At 39.6% G+C, this 27,949-nt stretch overlaps 1 protein-coding gene across 1 annotated transcript; it reads left to right on the forward strand.

Moving 5' to 3' along the window:
* The first annotated feature begins 12,262 nt into the window (after positions 1 to 12,262).
* Positions 12,263 to 23,459, forward strand: RTL4 (retrotransposon Gag like 4). Its single transcript, XM_015067439.3, has 2 exons — positions 12,263 to 12,399; positions 21,817 to 23,459. Exon 2 carries the CDS (start codon positions 22,072 to 22,074, stop codon positions 22,957 to 22,959), a length of 888 nt encoding a protein of 295 aa, XP_014922925.1. The 5' UTR covers positions 12,263 to 12,399; positions 21,817 to 22,071; the 3' UTR covers positions 22,960 to 23,459.
* The last annotated feature ends 4,490 nt before the right edge of the window (positions 23,460 to 27,949 follow it).

Consider the following 27,949-nt stretch of genomic DNA (forward strand, 5'->3'; position numbering starts at 1 on the left):
CATTTAGCCTACTAACGAGGCCATCAAAAACATACTTTATTTCTGTTACAGTGCTTTTGATCTCTAACATTTCTATTTGATTCTTAGAATTTCCATCTCTCTGCCTACACAATCCAGTTTTTTGTATGTTATCTACTTTTTTTCAATTAAAGTCCTTAGCAGTTAAAGAATTTAAAATTTAAAACTTAAAATTTTTTAATATTGATTTATTTTTGAGACAGAGAGACAGAGTGTGAGTGGGGGAGTAGCAGAGTGAGAGAGAGAGACACAGAATCAGAAGCAGGCTCCAGGCTCTGAGCTGTCAGCACAGAGCCCCACGTGGGGCTGAAACCCACAAAGCACAAGATCATGACCTCAGCCAAAGACTGACGCTTAACCAACTTAGCCACCGGGTGCCCCTAAAAAATTTAAATGTAGAAATCAGAAGAATTAAAAATTCTTGTTCTGATAATTCTAAATTTCCTGCCATCTGACTTTAGGTATGATGCTTGTTCAATGTCTTCAAACTGTATTTTTTTTTTTTGGTTTTTTTTTTTTTTTTTTTTTTTTTGCCTTTTCGTATGGTTTATAGTTTTTTGTTGAAAGTAGACATGATGTACTCGGTAAAAGAAACTGCAGTAAATAGGATTTTAGTAATGTGGTGGTAAACTGCTTTTCAGGTTTTTGTTTTGTTTTGTTTTTTGTTTGTTTGTTTGTTTGTTTTTCTTCTCTTAGGTGGGACAGAATGGCTGGAGGGACCTGGAGTTGTGTATTTCCCTTCCTCTGTGTGGAAAACTAGAGGGGTTGACATTGGTTATTTCCCTGTTCCCAGGTAGGTTAGACTTTGATAAAACCCCCAGAGATTAGGTTCTGTAAAATAGTTCCTCCTGCGTGCAGAACTTGTTAAGAAGAATAGACTGCTCTGAAATATTTCATAATCTTTCTTTTTCCCTCCAGCTGGGAGCATAGTGGGATTTTCCTCCTTTATCCACTGTGAGAGTCAAATTGAACTCCTAGAGATAAATGTGGTCTCTCCTATGATTGTTCCACTGGAATTTTTACTTCTCAGTTGTATACACTGAACTCCCAGCAATTTGTCGGTTATAATCCAGAGTTGCTTTTTGTTGTTGTTGTTGTTGTTGTTGTTGTTGTTGCTGTTGTTTTTACCCAGAACTGGCTCCCATGGAGGTTTTTGCTTTAGTAAATGGTGATTCTCTGCATCCTCCATGTATCTCTCCAACTTGGGATGGGGCAGTGATTTGCCCTGTGACCTCACTTCTTTGCCAGACCTAAAAAGAGGCTTTTTTTTTCCTTCAGTTTGTTCAGGTTTTTACTTGTAGTTAAAATATAGTGGGAACTTCTAAATCCCTTAAATGCCAGACCAGAAATTGGAAGTAAAGCTGGAAATTTTAGATACAAAATTATTGTTGTCTTTTGGGCCCTCCAGGTCTATCATATATCTCGTGTACCAGCTGAGTCCATAGGTAAATCCACACCAATACTCACCCCCCCCACCTACACTACCAAGCATCCTATAATACTCATAATCCCATGTACACATTTGAGTTCTTCTTCAGAACATACTCAGATTGAATACCAGCTGTGTATCCATTTGATTTTTTTTGTGTTTGGCACCTCTGTGTGATTGTTTATAATTTATGTACAACTTTAAGCAGTTACTATTCTGATCTCCTTGAGAGTTTTATGAAAAAGCATTACAGTCTTCGGGGAGATTTTTTTTCATTTTTGGAAAATATATTTTGTAAAGGAAACAATTTTGAAAGAAGTGATTGCTAACAAACTCTCCATGCACTCATGACACATCTCCAGTAATTGGCTTCCTTTGGATTTGAGCTCATTTTTGGTAAGAGAGATGGAGGTGGAAGGAAAGCAGAAGGTTTAGAAGGTGCCAGAGAGGAGGCTGAAGAAAACCCAATGTGAGGAGGAAGCTAGAAAGAATCCAAAATGAGCCAATGTTGTCTTGAGAACTATTGACAAAGCATGAAGAAAGACTTTTAAAATTTCTTTTTTAAGCATTTATTTCTTCCCCCCCCCCAAGGTTTTATTTAAATTCCAGCTAGTTAACATACAGTGCAATATTAGTTTCAGGTATAGAATTTAGTGATTGATCACTTACATACAACACCCACTGCTCGCAAAAAGTGCCCTCCTTAATCCTTATCGCCTGTTTAACCTATTCTCCCACCCCCATTTATTTCTTAAGGATATGATAATCCATTAGATTATTAAATCCAAATACACACACTTTATTTCTCTCTTTTACCCCTTTAGGGAAGATAGTTATCAGATGGTCAAGTTTAACCTTTTCATGCTATTTCACCCAAATTTTGAAAATATTAGCTTGATTTCAAAATGTATTTTCTTTGAATTATATAATAAATTTAATATCTGTGCAAAAAACATGTCATGGTTTGTATGTTATATTATTATAAATACGATACTAGAGTTTTTTTCTTCTAAATTAACTTGGCATCATTTCCTCTTTAGCAAAGCTGATTTGCTATGGATATTTCATGGGGAAAATGTGAAAGCGGGATGGAGAAGCCATAGATATTTGAAAAAAAACCTTAACCTCTGTCTCACAATGGAAAAAAAACCTTCTCGATAATTGAAAGTGCCAACCCCTCGTCTCCTCATCTGTGAGCATGGGAGTTCAAGACTAAATCATATTATTTTAGGAAAAATCAATAGGTCTCATAAAATTACCAGTCTCCTCATGAACACAGAACAGTGTTTCTGAAAGAAAATATGATTTGTTGCTCTGTTCTATATGTATATTTATAGAGATTGATGAGAGATGTAGAATAACCAAAGAATTCCTTTGCAGTCCCTGATAAATCACTTTTCCTCCAATTGTGAAAGGAGGAATTTATTTCTCATTGTAGAACTTCCAGAGTAAATTTCCACTGGCTTCTCTAGCACCCCAGATGTAAGAAGTATAACCCAAGCTCTGTTGTTCAGTATAACTTTCAGTCTGTCCCTCTGGGCTAGACACGGAACAGGACCCAAACACTAATTCTGCTGCATGGGTCATCTCCTCATCATTCAGAAAAAGGCAGCAGTCAAAAGGAAGCCCTAATGACAGTCACAGGATAGCCTATTAAATAAGAAACATTGGACTAGTGTTGAGGGTTTTGGGGCCCCATAGTAGATATTATACCCTTTGGATTCACCATCTATAAAACAGAAATGGTGTCTTTCACATATTAATTATAATATATGGAAATTACGAACAAATTCCACGGAAATCCCTCCAAACTTATGTTGGTCATTGGCTTCTGCCTGCTTTCCTAACTCAGCTATCCCAGATTTCTGTATCTTTTCCCTGGGAAAAGTGGAATGGCAGATAATGAATGGAGGGATGGAGAGGGAACAAATTAGGAACTTAAGAGTTTCCACCAATTAAAAAATTGATTCTTCCCTCAATGCCAGCATATTTGTTACTAGATGATCTCTACCAGGCAGTTCAGCATAGTTAGTTTATAAAACTAGGCTTTTGTGTCAGATAGATTTAGGTTTGAATCTAGGCTCTTCCACTTACTTTCTTTGGAACTCATAGCCATCACGTGTTTTATTTCTTTTAACATTGTTGGGGGTGGGCCCAGTGCCCATTGTGTAAGCTGGTACAAAAGGCTATGGGTCTGCAGCAACGAAACGCCTGTTTTCATTATTTTTCAAAAATGATTTTTGTCTTTGTAAAGTTCCCACTCATCTTTATGAACACAAGTTGATTTGGAGTCATGACCCTGGATCTTATAGATTTCCCAGAGGTTTAATACATAGATTTATTTTTAGGTCATGATTAGCTGGTTGTCATACTAACTACCCAGAACTTTGAGCAAAGGTTCCTTCCTGACTAATCTGCTGATAGACCCAGAGAAACCATTCAATTACATTGAACTGAGCTTGTGTTGCTCATCTTTCACTAAGTAGTAATACCTGTGACATGAAGTGTGGGTTCTGAACTCAGCAAAGTTCAGTTGCTTGGGAGATCATGGAAGCTATGAAGCTTTAATATAATGAACAGTGTGGGAGCCAATGTCCATATAGAATCCAGAATCAGGGAAGTAAACCCATCAGCTTTTTCCAGCTTTCCATAGCTCCATCTTCTTAGAGGCTTTATTGGTAGACCTCAACTCACACTGGTTCTTGAGCCAATACTGGTAGGGTCATGAGGGCTTTCAGCAGATTAACCCCTCATCTATACCACCAAATCAAGGGTAAGCTTTTGGAGAACTGGAATGCAGTCTTGAGTTCAAAACACTATATCCGTAGTGAAGTTAGTGGCCAAGCATTCCTTTATCCTCTGCAATGATGGCCAAAGTTGACTGAGTTAAAACCGTGGCTTCCCCACTATTGATATTTAGGCTTTCAGTCCTCTCTCTGGGGCCCTGGTTGGATATGGTAAGTTAAGAATTCCATTTCTTTCTCCTAGAAACACTGAGAGTTGATCGCATTCCCTCTCTGTGTCTCAATTAGCTTCCTGGAATGACCCAGAAGAGGGAGACTTCAAATTTCAAGATGATGCTACCCACAGTATATTCTCTTTTGATTTTGAAAAATAATCTGCCAATACACTTATAAATGATATTTACATATGAGAATAATTAAAAGCCATCTGGGCAGCAGAAAAAAAAAAGATGGAAGGAAGAGGAACGCAAAGCGTCCTCTATACAGCTGCCACTATCAATGACAAATACGCTTGAGGCCACTTAGCCCAATGCCCTGCCTCCACTATAGGTCAACTCAAATCCATTTCATAGCTGGTGTTTTAGCCATCCCTGAGTATACTGATTCCATTGTTTTTGCTTACATACACAACTTCATCTTCAGTTTTAAATAAACATTTTCTTGATGCAATTTCATCCTATTTCTTTCTTGGTTTGTTTTTATGAAGAAGGGGATCCTGCAGCTTGGAGATCTTTTACTGTGGTGTGGATCTTCAAAGTCCCCCTGCAGAGTGAATCCCTGAGGCCTGGTGGCAGGTCACAACCAGTTTCCTTTGTGGTGATATATCCTTACAGAAGATAGGGTGACTTGACAGTCTGACAGACACTTAAAGTGTGAAGATGAATAAAAGATACATCACTCCTGATGGGTATATATATATATATATATATATATATAAAAGCTGTCAGTCGATGTAAGCACTATTCTAAAAACATGCAGTACCATATCAGTGCTAGAGGGTGTTGGATATAAAAAAAGAGTTGGCAGATGGACAATTTTTGATAGGTCTATGTGGATGTGAAAACCAAGCTGAGAAGGAGTTTGTTAGTCTTCATCCATTGCCCTGCTTTGAAAATCATATTTGGAAGCATTAGCTTTCTTTCTCTTTGACTTCTCTCAAGCCCCACATTATTAGCCAGTAGGTAGACTGGATCATGATCTAGGGGTGCTATGTCTAATGTGAGTGATGACAGGCAGGAGATTCTAGCCAAAATATATTACTCACTGTTGTTACTTTGCCTGAAATTCTACCATTAGAACTTCTTGTTTGGAGAATGTACTACAACTCAGACACTGGGAAAGAAAAACCTTCAGCTAATTTGAGTGAGGATTGATTTTCAGACATTTATGATTTCAGGGCATTAAGGATTGTGGGTCAGCCAGAAGTCCAGGTAAAAAGGCAGAAAGCAGAGAGTCAGAAGTCACAAAATTTCAATATTGTCTACTTCACACTCTCATGGAAACATTTGAGGACATTCATCCAACCTTTGTCTGGTACATGAATCTGTTTCAGAACATCCCCTACAAGTAGTTTGTCCAACCACTTGAATACCTCCAGTGATAGAAAGCTTTTTTTTTTTTTTTTTTTTTTTTAATGAAATTGACTTCGTTGTTAGGCAGTTCTAAATTGTGGAAAGTTCTGTGCTGTAAGAATCCCAGATCTGCCTCAAGCTTCCATACTATTAATGTTTGTTCTTCACAGAATTACACTGCTTCCTTATTCCCAGGAAGGCTCTTTGGAAAGGTAACAGTAGCTTTCTTGATGCCCTACCCCTAATGCAACTTCTCCCATTACAATATTCTTTAAAGGAAATAGGGATAGAGACAATAGTGAGCAGCCAACAGGAGAAAGAACAAATGGCTCATGGCCCTTCAGAATCTCCCATAAAAAACCACACAAATAAAACGTAAAACACTTGACAATGTCAAGTGTTGGCAAAAGTGCATTACTGAAATACTCATACACTGCTGATGGGAATGTAAAATGGTATAACCACTTTAGGAAATAGTTTTCAGTATCTTGTAAAGAGTCTTACCACATGACTTACTCCTAGGTAACCCAATAAAAAGTGAAAATATATGTATGCACACAAACTTGTACACTAATGTTTACAGCAGCTTTATTTGTAATGTTCCCAATCTGGAAACAACCCAAATGTTCATCAGCAAAGTGAGACATGATGTAGTGCATCAATACAATAAAATATTTTTGGAAGTTACAGAGAGGGAGAGAGGCAAACCGTAAGACACTCTTGAATGCTGAGAACAAACTGAGGGTTGATGGGGGGTGGGGGAGAGGGGAAAGTGGGTGATGGGCACTGAGGAGGGCACCTGTTGGGATGAGCACTGGGTGTTGTATGGAAACCAATTTGACAATAAATTATATTTAATATAAAAAAGGAAATAAAAGGAAATGAAGTACTGATATATCCATGATCATGAATGAACCTCAAAACTATGCTAAGTGAAAGAAGCCAATCACAAAAGACCACTTATTGTATTATTACATTTATATGGAATACCCAGAAAAGACAAATCTATATATATTGAAACTATATATATTTCAAATGTTGTGGTGTTTACACAGATGTATGTATTTATCAAAACTCATTAGCTGTATATTTTAAATTGATGAATTTTATCGTGCATGAGTTATACCCCCAATATCCCCCCCAGATTTTCTTTAAAGCCAATCAGAGGCTAGATTTCTGCAAAGTCATGTGACTTCTGGTCCCTTTACATCCCCAGTTATTCTTTGGTCAGTCCAAGTGTCAATGGCAGCAGCATCCTAGATACCGAGTTCATCAAGAACACAAAAACACAAGTGGAAAGAACTAAGACTTATTGGAAATACGACCTATTAGAAATATGAGAGAAGTAGACATGACTTTGCTGAAATCTGGGACTGAAGACAGAAAGGCTTTGCAAAGGAGGTATTTTGAGTGTATTATAAGAAGGGGCCACACATATAATGAGAGTATGTTCTCACCTGTGATGAATGTGAAGAAGGGAATTGTTTATGTCATCTATAAACTATTTCCCTACCATATCTGTGTTTAGAATGTCATCAGAGTTATCAGCCCTTCTTTTTTCTTAATTAATTTAATGTATTTAATTAAATACAAGTTAGTTAAAATACAGTGTAGTAGTGGTTTCAGAAGTAGAACTCAATGATTCATCACTTCCATAGGACACCCAGTGTCCATCCCAACCTTAATGCCCATCACCCATTTAGCCCATCCCCCCCCCTCCCATCCAGCAACCTGCAGTTTGTTCTCCATATTTAAGAGTCTCTTATGGTTTGCCTCCCTCTCTGTTATCTTATTTCACTCAGCATAATAACCTCTCGTTCTATCCACTTTGTGGTAAATGGCAATATTTCTTTCTTTTTGATCACCAAGTAATATTTCATTGTGATATATATACATCTTCTTTATCCATTCATCCATTGATGGACATTTGGGTTCTTTCCATACTTTGGCTATTGTTGCTAATGCTGCTATTAACATTGGGCTGCATGTGCCCCTTCGAATCAGCATTTTTGTATCCTTTGGATAAATACCTAGTAGTGTAATTGCTAGGTCATAACGTAGTTCTATTTTTAACTTTTTGAGGAACCTCCTTACTGTTTTCCAGAGTGACTGCACCAGTTTGCATTCCCACCAACAGTGTAAGAAGGTTCCCTTTTCTCTGCATCGTTGCCAACATCTGTTGTTGCCTGAGTTGTTCATTTTAGCCATTCTGACAGGTGTGAGGTAGTGTCTCATTGTGGTTTGATCTGTCACTCGCTGATGATGAGTAATATTGAGCATCTTTTCATGTGTCTATTAGCCATCTGGATGTCTTCTTTGGAAAAGTGTCTATTCATGTCTTCTGCCCATTTCTTCACTGGATTATTTGTTTTTGGGTGTTGAGTTTGATAAGTTCTTTATAGATTTTGGATACTAACCCTTTATCCAATATGTCATTTGCAAATATCTTCTCCCATTCTGTTGGTTGCCTTTTAGTTTTGCTGATTGTTCCTTCACTGTGCAAGAGGTTTTTTTTTTTATCTTTTTTTTCATGTTTATTAATTTTTGAGAAAAAGAGAGAGAAAGACAGAGCATGGGTAGGGGGAGGGGCAGAGAGAGAGGAAGACACAGAATCCAAAGCAGGCTCCAGGCTCTGAGTGGTCTGTACAGAGCCCAATGTGGGGCTCAAACCCACAAACTGTGAGATAATGACCTGAGCCAAAGTCAGATGCTTAACTGACTGAGCCATCCAGGCACCCCAGAATCTTTTTTATCTTGATGAGGTCCCAATAGTTCATTTTTGCCTTTATTTCCCTTGCCTCTGGAAGCATGTCAAATAAGAAGTTGCTGCGGCCGAGGTCAAAGAGGTTGCTGCCTGTGTTCTCCTCTAGGATTTTGATGATTTCCTATCTCACATTTAGGTTTCATCCATTTTGAATTTATTTTTGTGTATGGTGTAAGAAAGTGGTCCAGGGTCATTTTTCTGCATGTCACTGTCCAGTTTTCCCAACACCATTTGCTGAATATCCATTGGATATTTTTTCCTTCTTTGTTGAAGATTAGTTGGGCATACATCTGTGGGTCCATTTCTGGGTTCTCTTTTCTGTTCCATTGATCTATGTGTCTTTTTTTGTGCCAGTACCATACTGTCTTGAAGATTATAGCTAAGTAATACAGTTTGAAGTCCAGAATTGTGATACCTCCAGCTTTGGCTTTGTTTTTCAACATTATTTGGCTATTTGGGATCTTTTCTGGTTCCATGCAAATTTTAGAATTGTTTGTTCTAGCTCTGTGAAGAATGTTGGTGTTATTTTGATAGGGATTTCATTGAATGTGTAGATTGCTTTCAAACAATATTTGTTCTGCCAATCTATGAGCATGGAATGTTTTTCCATTTCTTTGTGTCTTCTTCAATTTCTTTCATAAGCTTTCTATAGTTTTCAGTATACAGATGTTTTACCTCTTTCTTTGAAAAATTTTAAATGTTTATTTATTATTTTGAGAGGCAGAGACAGAGCATGAGCAGGGGAAGGGCAGAGAGAGAGAGACACACACACACACACAGAGTCCAAAGCAGGCACCAGGCTCTGAGCTGTTAACATAGAGCCCAACACGGGGCTTGAACTCACGGACCACAGGATCATGACCTGAGCTGAAGTTGGGTGCGTAACCAACTGAGTCACCCAGGTGCCCCTGGGTCTTTTACCTCTTTGGTTAGATTTATTCCTAGGTATCTTATGGTTTTCGGTGCAGTTGTGAATGGCATCAATTCTTTGATTTCTCTTCCTCCCACTTCATTATTGGTGTAGAGAAATGCAACTGATTTCTGTATGTGGATTTTATATCCTACAACTTTGCTGAATTCATATATCAGTTCTAGCAGTTTTTTGGTGGAATCTTTTGGGGTTTCCATATAGAGAATCATGTCATCTGCGAAGAGTGAAAATTTGACTTCTTCTTTGCCCATTTGGATGCCTTTTATTTATTTATTTTTTTGTTGTTGTCTGATTGCTGAGTCTAGGACTTCCAGTGCTGTGTTTAACAACAGTGGTGAGAGTGGGCATCCTTGTCGTGTTCCTGACTTTAGAGGGAAAGCTCTATTTTTCCCCATTGAGGATGATATTAGATGTGGGTCTTTTATATATGGCCTTTATGCTGTTGAGGCATATTCCTTCTATCCCTACTTTCTTGAGGGATTTTATCAAGAAAGGATACTGTATTTTGTTAATTGCTTTTTCTGCACCTATTGAGAGGATCATATGGTTATCCTTTCCTTCACTAATGTGGTGTATTACATGATTGATTTGTGACTATTGAACCAGCTCTGTAGCCCAGGAATAAATCCCACTTGATTATGGTGAATAATTCCTTTAATGTACTATTGAATTCAATTTTCTATTATCTTGTTGAGAACTTTTGCATCTAGGTTCATCCGGGATATTGGCCTGTAATTCTCCTTTTTACTGGGTCTTTGTCCGATCTTGGAACCAAGGTAATGCTAGCTTCATAAGAATGAGTTTGGAATCTTTCCTTCCATTTCTATTTTTTGGAACAGTTTGATAAGAATAGATATTAACTCTTCTTTAAATGTCTGGTGGAATTACCCTGGGAAGTCATCTGGCCCAAGACTCTTGTTTGTTGGGAGATTTTTGATAACTGATTCAATTTCCTTGCTGGTTATTGGGTTGTTCAAAATTTCTGTTTCTTCCTGTTTCAGTTTTGGTAGAGTGTGAGTTTCTAGGAATTTTTCCATTTCTTCCAGATTTCCCAGTTTGTTGGCATATAATTTTTCATAGTATTCTCTTAAAATTGTTTGTATTTCCGTGGTGTTGGTTGTGATCTCTCTTCTTTTATTCACCATTTTGTCTATTTGAGTCCTTTCTCTTTTCTTTTTGATAAGTCTGGCTAGGAGGGTTATCAATTTTGTTTATTCTTTCAAAAAACCAGCTTTTAGTTTCATTGATCCGTTCTACTGTGTGTGTGTGTGTGTGTGTGTGTGTATTTTCTTTTCTTTTTTTCTTTTTTGGTTTCTATATCATTTATTTCTGCTCTTATCTTTATTATTTACCCTCTTTTGCTGGCTTTAAGCTTTATTTGCTGCTCCTTTTCTAGCTCCTTTGGGTGTAAAGTTAGGTTGTGTATTTGGGACCCTTATTGCTTCTTAATATAGGCCTGAATTGCAATGTACTTTCCTCCTAGAACTGCCTTTTCGGCCTCCAGAGAGTTTGGACTGTGGTGTTTCCATTTTCATTGGCTTTCATTCATTTTTTATTTTTTCTTTAATTTCCTGGTTAACCCATTCATTCTTTATTAAGATGTTCTTTAGTTTCCATGTATTTAAGGACTTTCCAAATTTTTTCTTGTGGTTGATTTCAAGTTTCATAGCATGGTGCTCTGAAAACATTCATGGTATGATCTTGATCTTTTTGTACCTATTTAGGGCTGATTTGTGATCCTGTATGTGATCTATTCTGGAGAATGTTCCATGTGCACTGAAGAAGAATGTATATTCTGCTGCTTTAGGGTGAAATGTTCTGAATGTATCTGTTAAATCCATCTGGTCCAGTGTGTCATTCAAAGCCATTGTTTCCTTGTTGATATTCTGCTCCGATGACCTGTCTATTGCTGTAAGTGGAATGTTGAAGTCCCCTACTATTATGGTATTATTATCAATGAGTTTCTTTATGTTTGTTATTAATTGATTTATATATTTGGGTGTTCCCAAGTCAGCCCTTCTAACAATAGTTCTTCCTTTCACTTTTCTTTTTGCTCTAGACAAATTTCAGGCAGCTAAGGAGACACTCTCCTTGAAAGGCTTTTTATTTTTGATCCAAGTAGTCTTGTTTCGGTCTCAAGTCATTAGTCTTGAGAGGGAAGAAGACTTGCTGGATGTTTCACATTCATGTTTATTTGATCTTCCCAAGTTTATAAAACAGTTATGATCATTATTACTTATTTTACAGGTGAAAAAATTTAAGTATGTGAGGTTAAAAAACTTGCCCAAGTTCTCCTAATACGTGAAGCTAATACTCCATACTATAACTACAACCCAGGTCTGACTCCAGAGCTTGGGCTGTTAACTGCCAAACCCTTCTAACTCATATTCTTAAAACAATCGATATCATTGATTAAATCATTGTTATGAGCCAGGTACTGCAACAAGCAGTTTGCATACCTTACTTTAGTAATTCTTGAATCCCCATGTCTACGTGGGCTTACTACAGCGGAGTGTCTGGCATATAATAGACATTCAGTCAAGATTTATTATATGAATAAATGAATAGCCAATGGTGGTAGATATCATTGGCCCCATCTTATGATAAAGAAAAGGAAGCTAAGAGAAAGAAAGAAAGAAAGAAAGAAAGAAAGAAAGAAAGAAAGAAAGAAAATGAAGCTCAAAGAGATTAGTACACCTAAGGTCACACAGCTCTCAACTGGCAGAGTCCAAAGCTTACCAGACTGTGTCTGTTCCAGTGTCAGAGGGTTGGAGAGTGTCAGCCAGTGAAAACAGAGCACTCTAACAGTAAGAGCACAGAATTAAGGTTGCTTATGCTGTTTGGGATGCTAAAGAATCCCATCTCTTCTTACTTTCCTTTTCCCATCCCCTAGGATCTGTCCCACTGTAGCCTGATTCCACTTGGAGCCCAACATCTGAGAGGTAAGTGATTCTCCTGTCTTCACATAAGAGTGGTTGAAAATATCATATTTTAAACAACTCCTGTTTGGATTATTTTGCATCTGTTTTCTTTCTAAGTTTGCTAGATAATTGTCTTGACCTAGGGCCTAGGCTAAACTGAAACTCTTCTAAAAAACTAAACAACCCATTCATCCAAGCAAAGTACATTCTCGAGGATCTCTCAGTCTTCTCAGTGCTCTGGCTAAGGTCATTGAAGTACAGGACTGGGACTGAAGTATTGCCTGCAGAGCATTAGTCCCATAGACATAAATCTTTGTCTATATTTCTATCTGGTTAACTCAAGCATCTCAGCAAAAACATGCTGAGATACACTGGAGCAGGGCTGGGTTTTGCACTCACACCAGAGAAAAATAATAGAAGTGATACATAGGGAGTGGGGAAAAGTAAGACTACCTTTGCTAATATCTAGTTTTAACTATGGCTGTCATAGGCAGATATTATAAATCCAACAAAGGGTTACTGAGCACCTCTATATGTAAGGAAATATGTTAGCACTTGTGGACACAGAAATGAAATTAGTTAATTCCTATCTTGATTAGCTCATAGTCTAGTAAGGAAAACAGGCATATAACAATTAATTACAAGTGATATGAGTGTTGCAAAGAAGAAACACTAAGGCAAGTTATATGTTAAGTGAGTTAGCTTTAGCTTAAGCCACTTGTTCCACACCAAGAGACTTGGGTAGAATTACCTTCCGCAGAATCCCCAGTTGGAAACTGGAACTGGTAAGAAGGATATTCGGTACCCATGTTATATCCATAACATCTAGGGGCAGTGTCTGCAGAAAATATGATATTGGGTGGCTTCTATCACCAATGTCTGCTGTATGCAAGACAACTCATCAAGCTACATTGCAATACAGGTTTTACAGATGTGGAAACTGAGGCTCAAAGAGGTAACTTGCCCACGGTCTCACATCTTTGGCTTTGAATTCAGATTGGGATTTTAATCTAAATTTTGTCTAAATCCAGAGTGAATGATTTTTTTCTATTGGTTCAATCTATTTCCAGGACATAATGTTATGAGCAAGAGTTGAGGATTCTAGTACAAGATCTAATACTAAACAGTTGTATGTCCTTAGACAACTCTTTCCTTATCTGTTGGAGGAGGTGTTAAATACACACCTTGCCTACTTCATAGTTTATCAAAATGACAATGAGATAAGAGAATACTTAGATCACATACAATTCTCTGCATATATGTGGGATATTCCCAATTATTATTACTTTTTTAATGTTTATTCATTCTTGAGAGACAGAGCATGAGCAGGGGAGGGGCAGAGAGATAGGGAGACACAGAATCCGAAGCAGGCTTCAGGCTCTGAGCTGTCAGCACAGAGCCTGATTTGGGGCTTCAACTCACGAACCGTGAGATCATGACCTTAGCTAAAGTCGGATGCTTAACTGAGCCACCCAGGTGCCCCTAGATGTTATGGATTATTGAATGACATTAAAAGGTTGCCTCTGCACTATATAATCCCTGTATTTCTTGTTTACTCATCGTCAAGGCTAGGAGGGAGAGAAAGCCTGACTAGGGTTTGGGATTGGAACTTAGCAATAAGACTCATAAACATGACCATGAACCAAATCATTTTCCATTTCTTGAGACTGAAATTCTTCATCTCTAAAGTTGATACTTTTCTCTAACTATTGACTATTAGGAGGCTTCTGGTAATTGAAAAACATGATATATACTAAATTGCTTATATTAAGTTTTCTCCATCTTGAATAGGGCTGCAGGTTGCATGCACACCACAAGGACCTGGAAATGCAAAAAATGTTTAAATCTAAGTGGGCTAAACTCTGTCAGCTCATCAGTTGTAAGTGGTATTCAGCACTAAGTGAATTGCATTTAATGAATTAAAGATGAAAGAGACAGCAGGGAGCACGAATGCAGGAGAAGACCTTTCATTTCAAATTTAAAGGGCTAATTTTATGACTATTTGAGTTCTGCAGATCAGAATTTTTCCACTCTTCCCCTAATTGTTTACTCAAATGGCATGTACTATTTGAAATGACGGGGGCGTTGGGAATGGACAGAGAAACCAAGCTAATCCCTCAAATTGATTAACAAGTCCTACCATACGTTAGCCACTGAGTCCTCTCCAGGAATAGGAGCTTGCAGATAGGCAAGATGGGTTAGGTTCAGGTTGACTGTGAATCTGAGGATCAGATTCTAGATTGCAAACAACTCTTAGTGTCATTGCCCACATTTCAGCTGTGTCCTCAAGCAAGTTACAGAATCTATAGCTTTGAAAGGACTAGATCATCCTTACGATGCCTTCTTATCTTATTCTCCCCACTCTAACTCCTCACCAGGTGGTAATCCTAACTCTGCTTACATTCCTCCAATGATGTGGAACTCATAAGTTACTTTATGGAGACACTCATCCCATCTCCACCCCTACCCTCCCAAGTGCATTTCCAGTTAGCTCCTTCCTTGTCCTTGAGGACAAGTATTCTACATGAGAGTCTTTCAGAGACATACATGTATCCCATTTCCTCCTTGCCCCTTGATTTAACTTAGTATCTTAGTGCCTTGGTTTTCTGACCTGGAAAATGGCAGAATTGCAGTCAATACTGAATGAAATAATGAATGTAAAGTGGTTTTTAAGATATTTGAATCTTTGTACACATAGAGAGTGAAGTTTAATGGGACTGGGAAGCTAATAATTCCTTTTTGGTTGCTCTTTTAATATCTTCACATATTGATTAGATGGTGCTTAGATGGGTATGATAACAGCTCAACCCAGCTTTACTGAGATTGTCCCAATTTAAAATGTTTTATCACATTGTTCTTGTAAAACATAGCAAGGTGCACATTCAGTTATGCAAAACATCCTCTCAGACTGCTTTATTTTTTTTAACTTTTATGTTATATATATTTAGCAAAATAAAATATAAAATACAATAATTACATACTTGCTGAATTTCAGTTTCAGAGCTTCAACAGTAGCTTAATTCCTACATTATGTGACAGCTGTGATATTTAATAATCCAAACCATCCTGAACACTTGTCCATGTTTTATTTTAATTCCAGTACAGTTAGAATAAAATGTTATATTAGTTTCAGGTGTACAATATAGTGATTCAACAATTCTATACATCACCCAGTGCTCATCACAACAAGCGCCCTCCTTAATGCCCATTACCTATTTCACCTCAGACTGCTTTCTTGAACCTAGAAGTAGCAGAGAAGTCTTTATCAGGCCCCATCATTTATTTTTGATTGCAAAATAACAAGATTACCAAATGTATGGGGCTTAAGGAAGACGGGAAAACAGGGGAATGAAAAGCTAAGAACTCGTGATAGCAAGGCCTGCTGGCCCTTCTCTCAAGTCCAGACCACTTCTACTGAGACTCGATGCCCCTGCTTGCTTATTCAGCCTCCTCTTGTTTTGACAAGATTTTCATGACTCGATTCGATCTTACTTTTCTTATCCTAATTTCATGTCAGACTACTCATAGAGATTCTTTTGTTTGTCTTTCTCCTAGCCCCACCTATGAACACAGATTTATATAAGGCTCGCGGGCCCAGCACTGTGCAAAGTGTATGGGGGTTCACAGGAAAGAGACTTCTTCCTGGAGGGCTCAAACAATGTGTCCTTCCACAGCTCAGGGAAGGGAGGTATTAATAAGGGCCCGGGTAGTGAGAGGAAGCCGCATCAAGGAGGCTGAATGCTAGCTGGGCATAGGAAGAAGAAAGTAATTGGCTTTCCGGTGAGGGGAGAGAGCTTGAAAGCAGAAGTGAGCAGGATTACATGTTTAGAAGTGGAAGTAGGGGCTTCATTTCCTTATGTGTAAAACGCAAATCATTATACCTACTTCGCAAGACTGCTGTGAGGATTATGTGGTCTGGTAGAGAGATGGCAAATACCTGTTCAGCATGTTGCATTTATTCCTCCATTGTCTGTGGCGAACACTGGCAGTGCTTTAGGGCATTCTACCAGTGAGCCCGGCCCCAGGTCCAGGACACTTTTAAATAAGGCACCAGACAGCTAGTACCAATTAGAGTCTATAAGCTGACATAAATTAGGCACTGAAGAAACGACACGTATTATTACTGCAAATACCCACACAATGTCCGGTACGACTGGATAAAAACAACTTGTCCTTTCCATTCCTATCAAGTACAAATGCAAAACCTCTGCATTCCCGGTATGTCAGGGGCCCACCATGAAGGTTTGAATGAGACTCAGAGCCAGTCCTGCTGTAGAGGTTATCTGCCATATGTTGTAACATCTCTTGTGAGCTGTAAGTTCTAAGCGCACTTGATCTTCAGGAGTTTGCAAACCTCCTACTTGCACTGAAGTCATCATTTCACCACCCGTATAATGTCAGTATCACTCAGGGGCCGAATTAAACAGGCAAGTACAATAAAGAGGCAAAATGGAGTCTCTCTTTGGGGTTTTTCTTTGACTCCATGTAATGCTCGTTTATATTTTGATAACTATTTATAATACTCTGTGACAGTGTTATGATACCTGCCCAGTGGCTCATCTTGCCCTCCACCAGCCTCCAGGTCTTTTCCTTCATATAAAAAAAAACTCACCCGTTCCTTCTAGGTCTTCTTCTCTGCTGCACTGAGAGAAATGAATGGTGCAAATGGGTCATGTACTGCTTGGACAATCAGTTAGAGTTCTGGCCGGTGACTAAACAGGGACATTCAGCCATGTGTTATGGCTACCAGCAGGGACAGTAGGCAAAGCGGAGTAGGCGGGGGAAGGAGGAGACAGGGAAACATGATCTTAGGAGGAATGTTAAATAGGCTCATGGAGCTGGAAGGCTGCTGGAGCAAGTGTGGCTCCTTAATGGGGTTATGCCCATTAGAAAGGAAAACTGGGAAACTAACAGGGGATACTTGTAGGGAGCGTTCATGACATGTGTAACTTCATAAGCAGCTAGGCCATGGGTCCAGCAGAGCCAGAAGAAAGGTTGAAGGTTAAAGGAAGGTATGAGGTCTGAGTCATAGCAATGGCCAGATTGACCCCAGCTGGGCTGCTGCTCCCTCTCTAATATGGGGATACATGGATGGCTTTTCTGCCCCGCCCCCCACAGGCAGAGCAGAGCATTACAAACCTCCCAGCAGGAACCATAGAGACTGAGAGCAAGGTCAGCTCACTTGTGACCCTCTCTCTTGCCCCCAAGCCAGTTACTTTTCACCTTGCCCGAGCCAGCCCTGCACTAGCCCACTGTTTGCATGCGACCATACAGACTCAGGCAGAGCCTTGGAAGGAAGCAATCCACATATCACACACCTCAGTGGCCACTTTTGCAGCCAAATATTTTCTACCTTCAAAAGTGTAGATAGGGCTCAAGCAGAAAGGATCTTTTGAGAGTATTAAACCTAGGGTTTCTCAAGTGTTACCAGAGAAACTTCTGCATCAGCATCATCTGTGGAGCTTGATTAAAATGCAGATTATCTGGTCCCATCCCAGACCCACTTAATTACACTGTCTAGGGGTGAAGCCCAAGAAGCTGCATGTTAAACTCCCAAGAGATTTTTATGTACCCTGAAACTTGAGAACCTCTGACAAATGTCAGAGCTCTGTGTGGTCAGTCACCCAAGATTCCCAAGGTAAAATCTGAAGACCTCTTACCACAGAATCATTTGAAGTGCCTATAGAAAATTCAGATTTCTGGGTCTCTTCTTAACTCTTCTGAATCAGAATTTCTTATGTGTGATAAAATTTGAGAAACCCAATTCCTTCATTGTACAGATACAGGAACTGGCCCAGAGAGAAGAAGTGACTTGCCCAAGGTTGTCAGTCTAGATGGTGGCAGAGCTAGGGTCACATCCAAGTCTCCAGACAAGTCTAAACAGTATGTCCCTGTGGTTACCTCTGGAGGATTGTTTATGTCTCAGTTTAGCTCTCATGGCCACAAGTTCCCTTACTTATAAAGTCTGGAGTTCAAGGGCAAAAATGCAAGTGCTCTGGGTAGTTGCATGGCAATAGGTCAAAACTTCTCCAAAGTGTTGGGTAGAACAGCTTGAAAATAAGGTATTGTAAGGTCACAATGCTCTATTATAAGCAGCAAGGTACTTCAGGCTCTTCTCCAAATGGAGTTTCAAGGGACTCCAGTACGGATAGTTTCATATGCAGGGAAACTGTCAACCGTGTCTTTGAGCCAAATGGAACACAAACACCAAAATGGCCTGCCTGTAGAAGTTTACTAGACCTATTTTTGTGTTGTTGTTTTTGTAGGTGAAATACATACCAATCAAGTAAAAGCTTAAACGTATGCAGTTTTGTGTCAGATCTGGTTCAGGCTCACTAGTCTGATTTCTGAAGTCTGTGCATTTGAGGTCCCAGCTCAGTCTGTTTTATCTCCAGACTGGCATGCTTTACCCCACAATCTGCTGGGACAATCTAATAGAAGGCCACTGACCTCTAAAAGGAGAGCAATTTCCAAAATGATAAGACAAGATAGATTTTCTTAGAGGGATTAAGCAATTGCCATTGACAACAGCGCCGTTGTATAATTTGCATTGGGCAAATGCTTACAATTTTAGCAAGTGTTTCACCAATGTTACATAATTAGAAAAATTAATGCTCTGCCACCTTGAATACATACTTCTGTAAAGAAACAGGAGACCTCGACAGATAGTCTGGAACTGCTGAGGGTCAAAGGAAAAGGCAGAAAGCAGGAACAGAGAAGTTATAGTCATACTTTCCAACCAACAGGGGAGCTTGGTAGAGAGAGCCATATCCCTTATCTTCAATTCTGAAATCAAAAAGCTCTGTAAAATGGAAGATATTTTTTCATTAATTTGGTGTCAAATCTGACCTAAACTGACATAAACCTAGTCTTGATCTCTTTTAGTATGACTATTTAGACATTTATTTTCCTGCAGAAATGTTAATTGCCTAATTACAGGATGTTTTCCCAGATACAACTGGGAGTGTTATATAATAAGCAGTACATATTCCGTGTTACCTTTCAAAAATTCAAAAAAAAATTAAATTCTAAAACACAGTCAGATAACAGACTGCGGACCTAGAAAAATGATAGCTAACATTTATGAAGCCCGTGCCACCTGCACGAAGCTGTGCTAATCTCTTTTCATCTCATTTAATACTTACAACACTATGAGGAAGGTATTAAAATCACCTCCATTTTATTTTAGTTTTTAAATTTTTTTTAACGTTTATTTATTTTTGAGACAGAGAGAGACAGAGCATGAACGGGGGAGGGTCAGAGAGAGGGAGACACAGAATCTGAAACAGGCTCCAGGCCCTGAGCTGTCAGCACAGAGCCCAACGCGGGGCTCAAACTCACGGACCGCGAGATCATGACCTGAGCCGAAGTTGGCCGCTTAACCGACTGAGCCACCCAGGCGCCCCAAAATCACCTCCATTTTAAAGTTTGGAAATGGATTCTCAGAGAGGTTAAATAACGTTCCAGTCACACAACTTTTGGCCAAGCCAGGATTTGGACCCAGGTCAGTCTAACTCTAGAACCTACATGCTAAACTCTTGCAGTCTACTGTCTGAGAGAGAGGAACAGTTGTAAAGAACAGTGTGAGCTCTGTGGGCTTTATGCAGAAGTACAGTAGGTTACCACCTATTCTATGTCATTTGAATGCCTCCTACTTCCAAATGTGTCCTCTCCCCATTCTCACTCTTCTATGATGCTATAATATGGATTTATTCCTTGAGGTTCATCTGGGTGGCTTTTCTCACAGGGACCACCAACACCAGAAATCCTCTGGGCAGCTTGTTAAAGTACAGATTCCTGGTACCTACCCCAGACCTATTGAATAGAAGACCATCGAATAGGAATTGTTGGGGATTAAGACCAAGTTGATTCTTATGCACATTAAAATTTGAGGAAAAAGGGAATGCCGTGAGAAAGGCCAATCATTAACCCTCATTGATTAATTAACTAACATCCTACCTTTCAACTGACACCTAGCTAGACTGGCAGCAATGAACTCATGGATGGGCACCTGGAAAATAGAAAGACTAGATTGGTGAGTTATGGAAAGAAAGAAGGAAAGAATATGACAGTATCTCCCTACTTTTGCAATATGCGATAAAGGAAGAGCCTCACCAACGGTATTGTTACCTGCATTGAAAAAATTGGGGGAGCATCTGTCTCTGTCTCTCTCTGTCTCTCTCTTTCTCTCTGCCACTCAGAGTACCTATCTACTGTCTCATTGATATTCACCCCACCCTTCTGAAATAGACAAGATAGTCATCCTCATTAGATGAAAGAGGAAATGGAGACCCAAATGAGTTCTTCTGTGTCATCCAACTGATTAATGCTAGTCTTTGCTTAAGTTTCTGGCCACCAATCTTACACAATTTCAGTCTTCCAATCATCTCTTCCATAGATCGAGAGAGGAGAAGCCATCAAACCTAAAGAATCAAGTTTTACATTCAAGGATACACATTTTTGCCCTCTAGTGGCCGATTTTGATACAATTAAATGGTGTGCTACACAAGGGAAGGACCATGAGAGGAATTATGCTGCACAATAGTTCAACTGATATGCCATATGTTTGGGGTTAGTTTTTAACTTTAATGGGTTGCTTTATTCTTATTATCAATGCAAGGATAACTGCAAAACATTTTGATCTTTATACTTCTATGAATGCTCTGTTCTTGTTTACTAAGTTTCCAACTTCACCTCTTCATCTTGCCTGTGGCGGCTTAATCATCTCCATGACAACCAAATGTGACCTTAGATAAAGACTAGGAATCTAGAAAAATATGGATTAACTGCCACTGCAGCAATCAGATCGCCACAGCAATGCAGGATTGGGGCGTTGAGGTTCAAGTCCAACCAGTGATTATTCCAATGAGGAATCAATCCTCTCTAGAGAAGCTTTTCTCTCAAATTTCAATGCACATTTGAATCACCTGGCAAATTGGTTTAAGTGGAATACTAATTCAGTAGGTCTGGGGTGGGGCCTAAGAGCCTGCATTTCTAACGGTCTCCCTGGTGATGCTTATGGTACTGGTTTCCAGATCACATTTTATATAGCAAGGGGCACGAGCCCTCATCATGCCCAAGTAGCTTGTACAAATGAACACATTTGTGGTCCTGGAGGAAGTGCTGTTTCACACAGCAGTACTGATGAGCATGCAGCTCTGATATTATGTACTTGTGTGACCTTGGGTAAACATCTTTACCTTTCTGGGTCTCTGTTTTCTCATTCATGAAATTCTGAGTTTGCCCTGGATAACCTCTAAGATCACTTTGGGTTGTAAAATTCTTTGATTCTCTGATAAAAAAGAGGTACTTGAGAATCAAAGGCTTAGTTTGAGGGCAAATTTACCCTATATTGTATACAAGGGGTGGGTGGGGAGAGAAATCTACTGTGACTTTTGTATTCGTCTTCTTAATTCCAAATCCTCTATGTGTCTTAAGGTAATTTGTCACTTCTGAATGTGCAGAACATTGACATTCTCCATGAGAAGAGACAACATTGAGTAGTGGACAACAATTTTGGCATCTCTCCAGTTCAGCTCTCAGTGTCCCCTTGTGACTGCTTCATAGCCAGCAGTTTTGGCTACTTGCTTCTGATACTATCTTTCTGATAACAGAGAAACCCTACTGTCTGCCCATTGGTTTCAAATACTGGCACTCAGTTCTCCTTAGTGTCACTTGATTCCAGAAGATACAATGGAGAAGTACACAGAAACACCACCTAGCTTGCAGGTAGAGCATTCCTCTCTTCAGGAAGAAAATCTGTTTCTGCAGCCGCAAATACAGCATCTGACAGAAGAGAACCCTGAACTGAGGGGCCAAATCATGCCTGCCCTGGCCACCCCGTTGATGTCTGTACCCTGCTCACTTGAGCATCTCTCTCAGTTTCATGGTGACCCTGACAATCTCTTGACGACTGTCAAGATCCCCAATCCTGCAGATGATGTCCAAGTCAAGTTCTTTTTAAACTACCTAGCTCAGCAGATGGAAAGTTGTGGAGTCATATCTGGGCCTAACCAGAGCACTTTGCTGAAACAATATGAAAAGTTTGTTTTTGAGTTCCAGCAATCATTTGGTGAGCCTACAAAACAGGAAACAGACCCCATGAACAAAGAGGACAACTCCTCTCAGCAGAATGCTTCTACTTTCAATCTCCTTGCTCAAAATCTGAGCTGTAATGAAACCAATCAGAGTGACCACTTCCAAGAGGGACTAGCTGACTCCATCCAGGATGAAGTGAGTGACACAGATATGATGGACAACCTTCCAGACCTGATCACTCAGTGTATTCAGTTGGACAAGAAACGTAGTGACAGGCCAGAGCTCCTACAGTCAGAGACGCAGCTCCCAGTGTTGGCTTCCCTGATCCAACACCAACCCTTTTCCAGCCCCACAGATGTATCAGCCAAGGAGGAGCCTATACAGTTGCGTGGAAGCCAGCCACCTCTCACCCCAGCCAAACGAGCCCGCCAGCAAGAAGCTCAGCTGTGCCTCTACTGCAGCCAGGCTGGTCACTTCACAAGAGATTGCCTTGCCAAACGTTCTCGGGCCCCAGCAAGGATAAATAACCCAACTCGCCAGTAAGAGAGCCCAGGCAGGTCACTTTGTAAACTTATATCCCTCTCACCTCCAGCCTTATTAATTTATATCCCGCATTAACATTTCAAATACAGGTGGGGAACTGTGATACCACTTCATAGACAGTCATGAACTTATGTGATTCTGGGAGTTTAAATAATCAGATCTTGTTCATTTGGTGACCCATCACCAAACCAAACCAAACCCAACAATGATGAAAACAATTTGCAGGCACTCTCTGCATTTGGAACCAATAACCCAAGAGTACTGAAACTCTGTAGGCAAAACTGGCCAGTCTAAGCCAATGAAAATATCCCTGAAAGTACCCTGGGAACTCCATTCCCTCTAGTGAATGAGATCTGGGTTGAGTTTGTTGGCCTAAGTCTTCTGGGATTAAGATTAGGCCCAAGACTTTCACCTTCACCCTCATTGGTCTATATTCTAGTTCCCTGTTGGTTTAAGACCTTCGGTTGAATTCCTAATTGCATCCCATATCCTACCAACATTTTTCTTTTCTTTTCTTTTTTCATATCCTACCAACATTTTTCTACTGGAGGCTGGAACCTGCTCCACCTATTGAAGAGAGGCCAGCTTCAACACAAACCAACCCTTATGGAAACACAGCTCTACTACCTTTCAATACAGCTATGTATTTTGTTGCCATTTAAAGACTTCTGCTTACCCAAAAAACTGGATCTCTTGGCTATTGACTAACCAGATGACATGGCCTTTTGAACACTCTGATTGGAACTGTTGGTCCACTTCCTTGAGAACTAGCCTTTCAGGCAGGTACATGTTTTAGTAAGGCCCTATTAATTCCAGATTCCTCCCCTCTTCCTCAATAACCTTTTTTAGGTTATAGTATGTCCAATAGCCAAGTCAAAATGGCCTAGGATAATGACCTCTGACAAATATTTAGTGAGAGTTGGGGAAGGAGTCTTATCATAATTACTATGTCTATTATACCTGGCAGGTAAGGGAACCTAGCTAAATAAATCTCCCCTAAAGACATAGAGTCAGACCCTGTAGTAGTTTCTGACTCCATAGGCCTTAGTGTGGTCACCATTTGGGATCATTGCCCAAATGTTGAGTTCTATACCCTTATGGACCACCTCTGGGGAGCCTCATCTAGTTGAGAATCTTGAAAAGCAATTAATGGTAGACAATTCTCTGAACGATCCCATCTGAAAAATCCTGGGGCAAATATATTAACACCATCTATACGTAAAACTTAAGAAGAAGTGAGGGTTTGATTGCTAGTGTTGTGGTTTTAGCACACAGCAGCTCTGTGTATGGATTCCTAATGCTTCTGAACAAAAGTAGTGCCATGTTGGAGAGACACAATTTTCTAAAATGTTACAGATGTGCAGTGATAATTGATGTTTGCTGATAATCATCAGTCCTCTGTTCCTTGCTTCTTGGTGCTGATGTATGTCCCCATAATGGATTTCATGAAGAAAAATCAGTAATTCCTAGCAACCATCAAGACCTCTCAGAATATGAAGCGTCATTGTACTTTGGCCTTGTTCCTGAAGAATGATACTAACTTTGACAGTACTTAAACCCAGCTAAGGCCTTGCTGTTTTCATCCTGTAGCACTAACAAATAGATCGTTTTGTCCATCAATGCCTCGCTAACCACCGTGCCAATCCTTATTTGCATTCACAAGAGGTTTCCTTTATCAACAGTTTGCTATACATCCACCTTACTCCATATGCTCTCATAACAAGGAGACCAGTTGTGCCAAGAAATTCCCATGTGGTACTGGGCTTGTATGAAAGCCTCTGACAAATAGATCTTTTCGAACTTTAAGTGTCTTGCAATTGCCTGGAGGTATCCTGATCTAGCACCACCAGTTCTGTAATAAAGAACTAACCCAATAGCCTCCAGTCACTTTCCTTACTGACCCCAGTATGGCCCCAGAATGCTGATGGTAGCATTCAGTTGGCTTCATCACAATCTTTCTTTATATTAGGGATACAATTTGTCATTGTGTGCTCTCTCACAAAGATGCATCACCTTATTTCTTGTTTGGACCTTCCCTCTGCAGCGACATCACCTTCTTCTCCAAAAAATCTTCAGTTTTCAGAGCCTCTCAGAACAGATCATTAATTCTGGGCTATAAAACCTCTAATTTCTAGAAGCCCCTTGTTGAGGAATTCTCAGACAAGAAATTCTTATGCTCTATGTGATACAATCCAACAGGCATACTGAGCATATGAATAAGATACTGGGATAATGCTTTACTGTCTACTAGCTAGCAACCATTTTATTTACCCCTTCAATATTTTGTTATAATGACACCATTCACTTCAACTAGAATAAACTCTTTATTTAGCATAAAGAGAGTTCTACAGCCGTTTGCCCCCAAACTTATACCAAAGGGAACTTCTCTGAGAGTGCAACTAATTAAAATCTACTGAGAACACATGAGCTATAACCTACTTAAAGACGTAGTCTGCAACTACAAAGGCTTGGGGAGCCCCCAGGTCCAATCAAGATTGTCGTTTTAGGGAGGCAGATCTGCTACATGATTGCCATCCAGCAAGATAAAATCTAATGATTTTATGATAAGTCTGAAGAAAGAATGGTCTTCAGGGAGTCTAGAAAGGGGGGGGGATTAAAGAACCATAGGGCATCTGTAATCTAGATGTAATCCCCTCTAGACTAAGAGAGGGGATATCGACCAAGAGCTGATTTCGTAGGTCTATGTACAGTGGAGCAGAGGCATCAGGCCATTCCAATTTGTGTAATTAGCCATTAAGGTTGCCACCTAACTCCCTTTGCTGTGACCCCATGCTCTAAGAAGTAATATGATTGTAATTATGTTCCCATATAAACTTTGTTGTGGGGAGAAAATTTGCTAGCCAGCTGACATGAGTATTATAGCCTACTTAGCAGTTAATTCTCATTATAAATAAATAAATTGGTTTTGGCTTATACATCATCTTTTTTGTGGGTTTTAATGGCATCAATCCTCCAGGTCCTAATCACTACTGAGCACATTGGAAAAAAAAATAAGATTCTCACTATGCAAAGTCAGCACCACAGTGTGAACCGTATTGAGTCCACTGAAGATTGTCCTCCCTGGGAGCTTTACGTCAACAATCATCCTTCCTCTTTATCTCTCTCATTTTGTCTACAGCTGTAATAAAATTCCAAAATGCCTGTGGTTTTTAATTCCTGCAGTTACCTTCACTCACACCCAGAACCACGATACCTGCTATTAAGTAATTGCTCCTTACAATAATACACAGTTCAGTCTAACCATTAGAATATATCATCATGGATGAAGACCTAACACATAACTGTAGACATGAGGCCCTTACAAGCACGTACAAAGAGGCAGGAGTATATAATTGTCCTAACACTCACCATCTTTATTCTGTCCAGATGGCAACACATAGGACCCCTGCTGTCACTGCCTTTACCTCTATCCAGGATGGTAAAAGAGGTATCACCTTTTTCTGGACTCTGGAAGATCTTTTCCACCCAGCACTATCTATCCTATAACTACAATAGTCATTTTTTTAAACAAAATGGATCATTTAGGATATACCAGCATCTTGGCAAAAATCTAACACCACACGTCCTTGGAAGAGCTCTGGGAGCTTATGTCACATCTGTAAAACCTTCTACATTGGTGGGTATGTTTCATTGCCTCCCTATGAAGCTTCAGGTCTCACTTGGCCAAGAGAATGGAAAAGCCTTCAAGGGAGTATAGCATCATGGGTCCTCAGTATCATCTCCACGCAAGATTCACTGTGCACATTTTTAAAAACAAAAGTTCCAGAAGTGAGTTACACCATTTAGTAGAGTCAGTAGAAATATCTTGGTACCTAGACCATGCTGTATAGTCATTGATTGCCACTATAACTTTGAGCATTTATGCACTAAATTCTTGGTATTACTTCCTGGTATTGGCTTTGATTCTTGGGTTTACTTGAAACTGCTTCCTGAACACTGATTTCTAGTACATATCTAACATGGTTCTAGTTTCTTATTGGTCCAGTTCAGTGATAAGCAGGTTGTGACTGTATTCCACCAATCCCATTTGCTTCATAGTAACCTAGTGGAGAGTCATATAGAAATTCAGTTTTCCCTATGCATGGAAGACTCATCCCTTTGGGCATAAAGTCTAGCTTTGTGTGCATCTGAAGAAAGGCAACTAATACTTGGTGAGTGCCTACTTTATGCCAGGCTCTGTGCTGAGTGCATTAATTTGTAAATGATACTCAAGTTCACATTACTAAAAAATGAAATATCCATTTATGGCATTTAATGCTCACCACACCTTTGTAAAGTCAGTGTTATAAATTCAATTTAAACGTAGTGGACCCTCATGTGTCCACCCACGTAAACCAGTAATTTATCCAGCAGGCCCTTTCCAAATTTTCTCTAACTCTACTCTGTCTTTAGTGAAGGACAATCATTACAAGTGTATGCAGAATTCCAGGTGTGGGCACAAAATAAATTTGAACAAGATAATATTTTTTTTTTATTACTGATGCTTTTAAAAATGGCATCTGGAAATATACCTGGGTGGCTCAGTCAGTTAAGCCTCTGACTGTTGGTTTCAGCTCAGGTCATGATCTCATGGGTTCGGTTTGTGAGTTAGAGCCCCATGTTGGGCTCTGTGCTGACAGCATGGAACCTTCTTGGGATTCTTTCTCTCCCTGTCTCTCTCTGCCCCTCCCCTGGTTGCTCTCTGTCTCTTTCTCTCTCTCAAAATACATAAATAACCTTTTAAACAAATAGCATCCAGTAATTCTGGGGCATTTTTGAGTTTCATCAGAATCTTGAGAGAAGAGTCATTGTGGACCCTTCCCTGAAAGATGCAATTCGCTTTCCTGAGTTGTATTGATGATACAAACCCCACTACTCTAAAACTTTAGTTGGAATGTTTTAATAGATGTGTATCCTTAAAACAACACTGAAGCTCATCTCTCTTCTCCCTCACAATGTTTTCCTATAGTTTTTCCTTATGGACATTCCT

This window comes from Acinonyx jubatus, chromosome X (assembly GCF_027475565.1).
Source record: "Acinonyx jubatus isolate Ajub_Pintada_27869175 chromosome X, VMU_Ajub_asm_v1.0, whole genome shotgun sequence".
Lineage (NCBI taxonomy): Eukaryota > Metazoa > Chordata > Mammalia > Carnivora > Felidae > Acinonyx > Acinonyx jubatus.